The sequence below is a fragment of the Salmo salar genome, chromosome ssa12 (genome assembly GCF_905237065.1).
Source record: "Salmo salar chromosome ssa12, Ssal_v3.1, whole genome shotgun sequence".
Lineage (NCBI taxonomy): Eukaryota > Metazoa > Chordata > Actinopteri > Salmoniformes > Salmonidae > Salmo > Salmo salar.
In genome coordinates, this window is record NC_059453.1 from 39,984,685 (window position 1) to 39,996,761 (window position 12,077).

Below are 12,077 nucleotides of genomic sequence, written 5' to 3' on the forward strand. Positions count from 1 at the left end.
TGGCTTGTAAATCTGTCAGGAATGTCATTTTATTGACAAAAGTGTACGCTAAACAGTATATACACACTTGTGAAATAAGCTGGAACGTCCCCAAAAATATAAAACTTAAGTGTCTCTTGTTAGACAACACTACAAAACTAAAACATTCCAAATAGTATTTACATCTTTGCAAAACAGCTCAAATTCAAAAAGAGTATATCGCAGGGGGACGTTGGCAGATACAAAAAGTTCTAAAGAGCTCTGCAGACCATTAAACCAAATGCAATGTTCAACATCTTTTTTCTCAGGAACAAGCAGTACAATTTATCATATAACATAGCTAGCAACAACATTGAGATTTGCATTTACTAACAGTGAAAAACAGCAAAGAGCAAATAAGCAAATGCTTTAACCATGACACAATGAGTGTTCTCTGTACTAACACCATGCATTGCAGCATTTGGCAAGTACCCCCTTTAGAAAATCATCACAAAGAGAATGTTAAATCTATGGAAGAAATACAAGAACACAAAACGTGTCAGGGAATTTGAAAATAATACATGCTTCCAAGTGAAAGTGACATCTCAGCACAGCAATAAGACTATCCTCTTAATCCAACCATATCGTTCAAGGCTCTTACTCTAAATATGATTGGACTCAAGCTACATCAACATGGCAACAGTTGGCTTTTTGCCATTTTGAAAATCCAAACATCCCACTTTAGTTATCATATTATACATCAAATCAATATAGCAGCGTGCCATTTTATTCTTACGCTACTAACAACTTGATAACTTTGGTAAAGGAGCTAAAGATAGTTGGGAGCTTAAATGCTAAATCCTAAATGCAAGTTCTTACTTTTGCATTAATGAAACCAGATGTGTCACTTAATCATTATTGGTAGAGGGGAACATTGGAGTCTTATCCTAGGGTTATTTTCACTTTCCTAGCCCCAATAGGCCTATCATTTAAATCCATGACAGCAGATGATGCCTCCTCGTGTGACTCAAAGGCAACCATTGCCTCACCAGTGGGCAGGCCCTTTTCACTGAACTGCTGACAGACTGAACCAGGCAGCACTTGATACCCATGAAAGAAATCTAGGATCTCATCGACTGTTACGGTGAAAGGCATGTTTTGGATCTTTACAATGGTTGGTCCACGATGGTTACCAGGGCCTCTGGTTGACTGAGGGCGCACTTCTGAACGCCCTTGGCCACTTCCTCGGTTGTTATGGCCTCCGCTCTTTCGAGAGCCGTTGTCAAAAGGTGGCCTGCCCCTCAAGCCCTCTGGTCCAAAGCCAGGTGGGCCATTGTTGCTACCTGGTCGGAAGCTTGGGGGTGTCGGAACTGCTCCAGGCAAGTGACCGGCAACCATGGGTGGGGGAATGCTAAGGGCTACATTCTCTGGACTTGCTGCAAATGGGGGTGGAGGAGGGCCCACTAGTCCATTACCTGGGACAGTAAATTGAGGAAAAGGACCATTGCCTAAATTGCCAACAGTGTTTCTGATGAAGTTCAACTCTTCTCCTGTTATACCGGCAAAGGGGTGAGCTTGGGCTTGAATAGGATTCTGTGCCTGAGCATGGCCGTGTGCCTGGCCTTGAGAGTTCCCTTCAAATTTCTGGCCTCTCTTAACCTGTGGTGGGTTTCTCTCGATTTCCTTCATCTGCTCAAAGGTGACCAAATGCACAAAGGCATTTCTGCCATTTAACTTCTGCCTGTGTAGTCTCTCAGCATTTAGCGCATCCTCCTCTACCCTGAGCTGCACAACAGCCTGACCTAGACCTTTACCACTGCTGTCAACCAGAACTTTAAGACTTTCTTCAACTATCGCAATGCCTTCCAGAAACAGATGGACATCTTCCTTTGACACATTATATGGAATATTTGAGATGTGTGCACAGTTTCTAGGGCTCTTGCCTGATTCAGAGTTTTTCTTATCAACACCCTGCATCCTTTGACGAATGGAATCAATCTTTTCAAACATAGCTTTCTTACTGATGGGGTGAACTTGTATGAATCGGCTTCCCATATACTGCATGTGACAGCTGAGGGCAACCTTGTAATCAATTTCATTTTTTAACTGGACAAAGCCCTCACCTATAGCTCGGCCAGTGGGTCCATAAGCAATGTAAATGCGGTCTTCCTTAATGTCCAGGTTTTTGAAGAACTCACAGATCTGTTTATTTACTGCTTCGTAGGGCAGGCCTTTTAGGTAAACACAGAACTCCTTGTTGTGAGGGGAGCGAGACCTTGCATGATCTCTGGTTGAAGGAGACGCTGAACTCATGTTGCTGCGGCGGTGGTGGTCTTGGGGAACATTACTGGATTTTGAGTGGGCTTGCCCTCCAACCCCGTTGCCATCACTGCTGACGCTCATCCACTGGCTCTCTGTGGCCGGAGAGATGTCCACGAACCTCTGCCTTAACATTCCGCTGCTTCTTTTGAGCGCGTCAAAAGTGTCCTGAGGGGAAAAGAACTTGGCCAGTGCCCTGCCGCAACTCCGGCCAAAGTTGTCCCTGACCAGTCGGATGGAGTCCACCCCTAACCCACAGAAAAACTCCCTAATATCCATTTCACTAGCTGAGAAGGGCAGCCCTTGAAGGTGGACATATAACTCATCTGAATTACCTATTGCTGCCTTCATCTGTGCCTGGAGATTTAACAGAGGGTTCATATGGTCAACAAACATGTGATTTGGGGCCAGTCCACTAGGGGGTGGGACACCTGGGTTGAATGGTGGCATTGAGCCCATGTGGGACAGACTCATGGGAAGGACAGGGGGGCCTTGGGTTAAAGGTGAAACAGTGGGAACAGGAGGCACAGAGGACACTGGTGGTGGAAGTGGCATGGGGGGTATGGAAGGCATGGGTGGCAGGGATGGCATGGTTTTCAAAGGGTGGATAGGTGGTGGTACAGAGTTGAGGGAGGACATGGCTGTTCTCATACTGGATTCCATGGTGAGATTTGGGCTGCTGAAGTTGTTGCTGAAACTGGGGGGCATGTTTCCCATGCTAGTGGTGGCAAACGTGGACACATTTTTGTTGCTTATGGTTTCATGTGCAGAGGCAGCTGTGGTGACGGTGGCTGGTCTGGTGTTGCTGAACCCTTTTAAAGTGTTGGGTAAACTGCCCCTCCCACATGTGTTGACGGGGGGACCTGGCCTGCTACCATTTCCTGCTCCTCCCCCTACATTGCCAGTTTCAAAACGCCTGCGGCTAAGCTCAATCATATTCTGCATCTCGGTCTTGCTGCTCAGCAAAAGTGACACTTTTGAACCTTTGATTGCTCCCCCTGTACGCATCATGCCAAGCCTGGCATCTTCATCTGTGGCGGAAACAATAAAAGCCTCACCATGTTCACCCCCTACAATATGCACCCCACCATCCGGGATGGTCAATCCAGAGAAGAAATGGCGTATGTCCATGGTCCCCGCCACTATCGGGAGACCCTGCAAGCGGATGACCACAGCCATGCTGCTGAGGCGAAACAACACACACCTGCAGGTAAAAAAAGGCAACCACCGTAAGACTAGAGGAAAGAGCAATGAACACACAAGAAACAAAGAGCAGGAGAGAAACCATGATTTACAAGACGGCTTACGTTTGTATATATTCGATGAGAGCCCACTGCATCAGAGAAATTCAAAATAAATGTGCAAGTATTAGGCGGTTTGTCCACTCATCACCACTCTTACACAGCCATCCACACATTGCTTCATTCAGCACATACATCAGCCTTGGCTCAAGGACATTATGTAGACCCTAGGTCTAACAAGCAAATCTTGAATGTAGAAATGTTACTTGTAGGCCTAAATCTTGCTCATAATTATAGTACCACACATTTCAATGAAATTTAGGCTTGGACGGTACACTGAACAGCGGGGTGTTTGGAAATAGCCACAGGATGGTTTTTCATTACCGTCAAAACAATTTCTTTCACTTTTTTTAATGAATTGGAATATTTGTAGCTAGTTTACCTGCAGTCAACTTGTGTAATACGTTAGGAGATGAAGATTGTGAAACCTCATTTCACCCGTCACATAATCTTTCATTATGAAGCTTGTTGGTAGTCCCAAGTCACGTGTTTGTTTACAAGCAAAACGATGAGAGACCAGAGCCTTGAGTCACTTCACTGTTGCTAAGCACGCACCAGGTGATCTAGTTACTGTATGGAATTCACATCTAAATGTTTGCAAGCTAGATATCGTATAAATATTAAGTTAACTGTCTAAAATGTTGTAAATGCTCTGCAGTTGTGCATTTGGTTTGCTAATTTAGTAGCTAGTTAGCCATCTCACTAAGTGGTTAGCTTCTTCCAAAATCAAGCTTTGCTTGTTAACCTGTTGGGGATAGGGGGCAGTATTTGCACGGCCGGATAAAAAAACATACCCGATTTAATCTGGTTCCTACTCCTGCCCAGTAACTAGAATATGCATATAATTAGTAGATTTGGATAGAAAACACTCTAAAGTTTCTAAAACTGTTTGAATGGTGTCTGTGAGTATAACAGAACTCATTTGGCAGGCAAAACCCTGAGACATTTTCTGACAGGAAGTGGATACCTGATGTGTTGTATTGACTTTAAACCTATCCCATTGAAAAACACAGGGGCTGAGGAATATTTTGGCACTTCCTATTGCTTCCACTAGATGTCACCAGCCTTTACAAAGTGTTTTGAGTCTTCTGGAGGGAGATCTGACCGAACAAGAGCCATGGAACGATGATGTCCCATTAGACACCTGGCGCGCGAGTTCATGTTGGGTACCCTCGTTCCAATACGTTATAAAAGAGTATGCATTCGTCCACCTTGAATATTATTCATGTTCTGGTTAAAAAAGGCCCTAATGATTTATGCTATACAACGTTTGACATGTTTGAACGAACGTAAATATATTTTTTCCCCTCGTTCATGACGAGAAGTCCGGCTGGCTTAGATCATGTGCTAACAAGACGGAGATTTTTGGACATAAATGATGAGCTTTTTTGAACAAAACTACATTCGTTATGGACCTGTGATACCTGGAAGTGACATCTGATGAAGAGAATCAAAGGTAATGGATTATTTACATAGTATTTTCGATTTTAGATCTCCCCAACATGACGTCTAGTCTGTATCGCAACGCGTATTTTTCTGGGCGCAGTGCTCAGATTATTGCAAAGTGTGATTTCCCAGTAAGGTTATTTTTAAATCTGGCAAGTTGATTGCGTTCAAGAGATGTAAATCTATAATTCTTTAAATGACAATATAATATTTTACCAATGTTTTCTAATTTTAATTATTTAATTTGTGACGCTGACTTGACTGCCGGTTATTGGAGGGAAACGATTTCCTCAACATCAATGCCATAGTAAAACGCTGTTTTTGGATATAAATATGAACTTGATAGAACTAAAAATGCATGCATTGTCTAACATAATGTCCTAGGAGTGTCATCTGATGGAGATTGTAAAAGGTTAGTGCATCATTTTAGCTGGTTTTATGGTTTTGGTGACCCTGTCTTTGGCTTGACAAAACATTACACACAACTCTTGTAAATGTACTGTCCTAACATACTCTAAATTTATGCTTTCGCCGTAAAACCTTTTTGAAATCGTAAAACGTGGTTAGATTAAGGAGATGTTTATCTTTCAAAGGGTGTAAAATAGTTGTATGTTTGAAAAATTTGAATTTTGACATTTATTTGGATTCAAATTTGCCGCTCTTGAAATGCACCTGCTGTTGATGGAGTGCACCACGGGTGGCACGCTAGCGTCCCACCTAGCCCATAGAGGTTAATCATTTAGCACTTCCTAAGGCTTCCACTAGATGTCAACAGTCTTTACAAAGTGGTTTGAGTCTTCTATGGTAGAAACTGACCCAAAGAGAGGCTTGGGAAGTTGGTCACAGTGGGAGGGCCATTACTACTATGACGCGGGCGCCCATGGGAACCCTTTTGTTCCGAAACGTTTGTAAGACAATGCAATCATCCGCCTTGAATATTATTGAAGCTCTGGTTCAAAAAGGCCCTAAAGATTTATGTTATACAACGTTTGACATGTTTGAACGAACGTAAATATATATTTTTTGCACATTCGTGACGACAAGTCCAGCGCGCTTCAGTACATTATCAGTAGCCTTCGGAACGCGCTAACAAGAAGGAACTATTGGGACATAAATTATTAACTTTTTCGAACAAAACTACATTTGTTGTGGACCTGGGATCCCTGAAAGTGCCTTCTGATGAAGATAATCAAAGGTAAGGGAATATTTACAATAGTATATTTGATTTTAGATGGTTCCAAGATGGCGCTAACATGTATCGCCTAGCCTATTTTTCTGAGCATACCACGTCGTTTATTGCAAAGTGTGATTTCACAGTAAAGTTATTTTTAAATCTGGCAATGCGGTTGCATTCACGAGATGTTAATCTATAATTCTTTGAATGACAATATTACATTTTAACAATGTTTTTGACTAGTAATTTTGTAAATTGTAGCGCTGATTCACCGGAAGCATTTGAGGGAAAATATTTTCTGAACGTCACGCGCCGATGTAAAATGCTGTTTTTATATATAAATATGAACTTTATCGAACAAAAAGGAGTCCTAGGAGTGTCATCTGATGCAGATTGTCAAAAGGTTAGTGCTGCATTTAGCTGTGTTTTGGGTATTTGTGATGCATGCTAGTTGCTTTGAAAATGGCAGTGTGATTTGTTTTGGCAGGGTACTCTCCTAACATAATCTAATGTTTTGCTTTTGCTGTAAAGCCTTTTTGAAATCGGACAACGTGGTTCGATTCAGGAGAGGTGTATCTATAAAATGGTGTAAAATAGTCATATGTTTGAGAAATTGAAGTTATAGCATATAGCATATATTTGTATTTCGCGCGACGCGATTCCACTGGCTGTTGACTAGGGTGCAAGCGTCCCACGTTCCCAGACAGGTTAACAGCAGACAATTCCCTACTGGATCAAAAGCCTTGCTGTCTAATATTTGTTTTGTGTGTGCAGCAAACTCTGTAGCATTTTTTTGTTACTTGAATAACTGAGTTGGGATGTCTGTCTTGCAAATACTTTAGGTCAGAGACTTTATAAAATGTTAGCATTTAGATGCGATTTTACTATTACTTGTTAGCATTGCTAACTGTCGGATTACAAAGGCTCAGTGGGGTATGAAAATAGCGCCCCTTGTGTTCAGTATGACCTTGTACCACACTGGGATATTAAGTAAATCTGGATACAGCCCAAGCCTAATGCAATAAATTGTATAACCCTACAGTGCATTCAGAAACTATTCAGACTCGTTCCCTTTTTACACATTTTGTTACAGTAAAGCCTTATGAATGCTAAATTACGTAAATATAATAAATTGCATTAAATAAATGTTTCCCCTCATCAATTTGCAGACCCTTTGTGATGCGACTCAAATGATGAGCTCAGGTACATCCTGTTTCAATTGACCATCCTTGATGTTTCTACTACTTGGAGTCCACCTGTGGTAAATTCAATTGATTGGACATGATTTGGAAAGGCACACCTTTCTAGATACAGTTGCAGTCGGAAGTTTACATACACCTTATCCAAATGCATTTAAACTCAGTTTTTCACAATTCCTGACATTTAATCCTAGTAAAAATTCCCTGTCTTGGGTCAGTTAGGATCACCACTTTATTTTAAGAATGTAAAATGTTAGAATAATAGTAGAGAGAATGATTTATTTCTTTCATCACATTCCCAGTGGTTCAGAAGTTTACATACTCAATTAGTATTTGATAGCATTGCCTTTAAATTGTTTAACTTGGGTCAAACGTTTTGGGTAGCCTTCCACAAGCTTCCCACAATAAGTTGGGTGAATTTTGGTCCATTCCTCCTTACAGAGCTGGTGTAACTGAGTTAGGTTTGTAGGCATCCTTGCTCGTTAGTTTTAATGACTCCAACCTAAGTGTATGTAAACTTCCGACTTCAACTGTACACTTAGGTTGGAGCCATTAAAACTAGTTTTTCAACCACTCCACAAATTTCTTGTTAACAAACTATAGTTTTGGCAAGTCGGTTAGGACTACTTTGTGCATGACAAGTAATTCTTGCAACAATTGTTTACAGACGGATTATTTCACTTATAATTCACTGCATCACAATTCCAGTGGGCCAGAAGTTTACATACACTAAGTTGACTGTGCCTTTAACCTGTTATGGATAGGGGGCAGTATTTTCACGGCCGGACAAAAATCGTACCCGATTTAATCTGGTTATTACTCCTGCCCAGAAACTAGAATATGCATATAATTAGTAGCTTTGGATAGAAAACACTCCAAAGTTTCTAAAACTGTTTGAATGGTGTCTGTGAGTATAACAGAACTCAAATGGCAGGCCAAAACCTGAGAAGATTCTGTACAGGAAGTACCCTGTCTGACCATTTCTTGGCCTTCTTTGTCATCTCTATCCCAAACAGAGGATCTCTGCTGTAACGTGACACTTTCTAAGGCTCCCATAGGCTCTCAGAAGGCGCCAGAACGTTGAATGATGACTCTGCAGTCTCTGGCTGAAAAACAGTAGCGCATTTGGTAAGTGGTCGATCTGAGAACAATGAGACGGGCGCACGCTTGGACGTGAAAAGGCCATTTTACATTTTCAGTCTTTGAACGAAAACAACGACTCCCGGTCGGAGTATTATCGCTATTTTACAAGGAAAATCGCATAAAAATTGATTGTAAACAGCGTTTGACATGCTTCGAAGTACGGTAATGGAATATTTTGAATTTTCTTGTCACGATACGCGTCCGCGCGTCACCCTTCGGATAGTGTCTTGAACGCACGAACAAAACACCGCTATTTGGATATAACTATGGATTATTTGGAACCAAACCAACATTTGTTGTTGAAGTAGAAGTCCTGGGAGTGCATTCTGACGAAGAACAGCAAAGGTAATCCAATTTTTCTTATAGTAAATCTGAGTTTGGTGAGTGCCAAACTTGGTGGGTGTCAAAATAGCTAGCCTGTGATGGCCGGGCTATCTACTCAGAATATTGCAAAATGTGCTTTCACCAAAAAGCTATTTTAAAATCAGACACCGCGATTGCATAAAGGAGTTCTGTATCTATAATTCTTAAAATAATTGTTATGTTTTTTGTGAACGTTTATCGTGAGTAATTTAGTAAATTCACCGGAAGTGTTCGGTGGGAATGCTAGTTCTGAACGTCACATGCTAATGTAAAAAGCTGGGTTTTGATATAAATATGTACTTGATTGAACAAAACATGCATGTATTGTATAACATAATGTCCTAGGAGTGTCATCTGATGAAGATCAAAGGTTAGTGCTGCATTTAGCTGTGGTTTTGGTTTTTGTGACATTATATGCTAGCTTGAAAAATGGGTGTCTGATTATTTCTGTCTGGGTACTCTCCTGACATAATCTCATGTTTTGCTTTCGTTGTAAAGCCTTTTTGAAATCGGACAGTGTGGTTAGATAAAGGAGAGTCTTGTCTTTAAAATGGTGTAAAATAGTCATATGTTTGAAAAATTGAAGTTTTCGGATTTTCGAGGAGTTTGTATTTTGCGCCACGCCCTATCATTGGATATTGGAGTGGTGTTCCGCTAGTGGAACATCTAGATGTAAGAGGTTTTAAACAGCTTGGAAAATTCCAGAAAAATACGTCATGGCTTTAGAAGCTTCTGATAACTCAAATGATGTCAATTAGCCTAATTGGAGGTGTACCTGTGGATGTATTTCAAGGCCTACCTTCAAACTCCGTGCCTCTTTGCTTGACATCATGGGAAAATCAAGAGAAATCAGGCAACACCTCAGAAAAAAATATTTTTTAGACCTCCACAAGTCTGGTACATCCTTGGAAGCAATTTCCAAATGCCTGAAGGTAACACGTTCATCTGTACAAACAATATTACGCAAGTATAAACACCATGGGACCACGCAGCCGTCATACCGCTCAGGAAGGAGACGCTTTCTGTCTCCTTGAGATGAACGTACTTCGCTGTTGTTCTGGGATTGATTTACACTTTTCGCACCAAAGGATCTTGTGAAGATGCTGGCAGAAACGGGAACAAAAGTATCTATATCCACAGTAAAACGAGTCCTATATCGACATAACCTGGAAGGCCGCTCAGCAAGGAAGAAGCCACTGCTCCAAAACCGCCATAAAAAAAAAATCAAGACTACGGTTTGCAACTGCACATGGAGAAAAGTCCTCTGGTCTGATGAAACAAAAATAGAACTGTTTGGCCATAATGACCATCGTTATGTTTGGAGGGAAAAGGGGGAGGCTTGCAAGCCGAAGAACACCATCCCAAACGTGAAGTACGGGGGTGGCAGCATCATGTTGTGGGGGTGCTTTGCTTCAGAAGGGACTGGTGCACTTCATAAAATAGATGGCTTCATGAGGAAGGAAAATTTGGTGGATATACTGAAGCAACAGCTCAAGACATCATCAGGAAGTTAAAGATATCCCTCTAGTGGTGTGGGGGCTGTGCTTTGGCAAAGTGGGTGGGGTTATATCCTGCCTGTTTGGCCCTGTTCGGGGGTATCATCGGATGGGGCCACAGTGTCTCCTGTCTCAGCCTCCAGTATTTATGCTGCAGTAGTTTGACCCTAGCCCCCTGACACAGGCTGTTATATCTGGAGTATATATCCTGTCTTATCCGGTGTCCTGTGTGAATTTAAGTATGCCCTCTCTAATTCTCTTTCTTTCAGAGGACCTGATCCCTAGGACCATGCTCAGGACTACCTGGCATGATGACTCCTTGCTGTCCCCAGTCCACCTGGCTGTGCTGCTGCTCCAGTTTCAACTGTTCTGCCTGTGGCTATGGAACCCTGACCTCTTCACCGGACGTGCTACCTGTCCCAGACCTGCTGTTTTCAACTCTCTAGAGACAGCAGGAGCAGTAGAGATACTCTCAATGATTGGCTATGAAAAGCCAACTGACATTTACCACGGAGGTGCTGACCTTTTGCACCCTCGACAACTACTGTGATTATTATTTCACCATGCTGGTCATTTATGAACATTTGAACATCTTGACCATGTTCTGTTATAATCTCCACCCGGCACAGCCAGAAGAGGACTGGTCACCCCTCATAGCCTGGTTCCTCTCTAGGTTTCTTCCGAGGTTTTGGCCTTTCTAGGGAGTTTTTCCTAGCCACCGTGCTTCTACACCTGCATTGTTTGCTGTTTGGGGTTTTAGGCTGGGTTTCTGTACAGTACTTTGAGATATCAGCTGATCTAAGAAGGGCTATAAAATAAATTTGATTTGAAAGCTTGGTAGCAAATGGGTCTCCGAATGGACAATGACCCCAAGCATACTTCCAAAGTTGTGGCAAAATGGCTTAAGGACAACAAAGTCAAGGTATTAGAGTGGCACTCACAAAGCTCTGACCTCAATCCGAAAGAACATTTGTGGGCAGAACTGAAAAAGCGTGTGCGAGCAAGGAGGCCTACAAACCCGACTCAGTTACACCACATCTGTCAGGAGGAATGGGCCAAAATTCACCCAACTTATTGTGGGAAGCTTGTGGAAGGCTACCTGAAACGTTTGACCGAAGTTAAACAATTTAAAGGCAATGCTGCCAAATACTAATTGTGTATGCAAACTTCTGACCCACTGGGAATGTGAAGAACAAAATAAAAGCTGAAATAAAATCACTCTACTATTATTCTGACATTTCACATTCTTAAAATAAAGTGCTGATCCTAACTGACCTAAGACAGGGCATTTTTACTAGGATTTAATGTCAGGAATTGTGAAACTGAGTTTAAATGTATTTGGCTGAGGTGTATGTAAACTTCCGACTTCAACTGTAAGGTCCCACAGTTGACAGTGCATGTCGGAGCAGTGGCCTCCATCGTTCTTAAATGGAAGAAGTTTGGAGCAACCAAGACTCTTCCTACAGCTGGCCATCCGGCCAAACTGCGCAAATCAGGGGAGAAGGCCTTGGTCAGGGAGGTGACCAAGAACCCGATGGTCACTCTGACAAATCTCCAGAGTTCCTCTGTGGAGATGGGAGAACCTTCCAGAAAAACAACCATCTCTGCAGCACTCCACCAATCAGACCTTTGTGGTAGAATGGCCAGACGGAAACCACTCCTTGGTAAATGCCACCCC

At 42.2% G+C, this 12,077-nt stretch overlaps 1 protein-coding gene across 1 annotated transcript in view; it reads right to left on the bottom strand.

Annotated features, from left to right (window-relative positions):
- LOC106565031 (RNA-binding protein 12) overlaps positions 1-12,077 on the bottom strand; it is a 32,190-nt gene continuing 20,113 nt past the window's right edge. Inside the window, exon 2 of the mRNA XM_014131609.2 lies at positions 1-3,481. Coding sequence (XP_013987084.2) covers positions 901-3,456 — 2,556 coding nt within the window. The 5' untranslated portion in view covers positions 3,457-3,481 and the 3' untranslated portion in view covers positions 1-900. The remainder of the gene's footprint in view (positions 3,482-12,077) is intronic.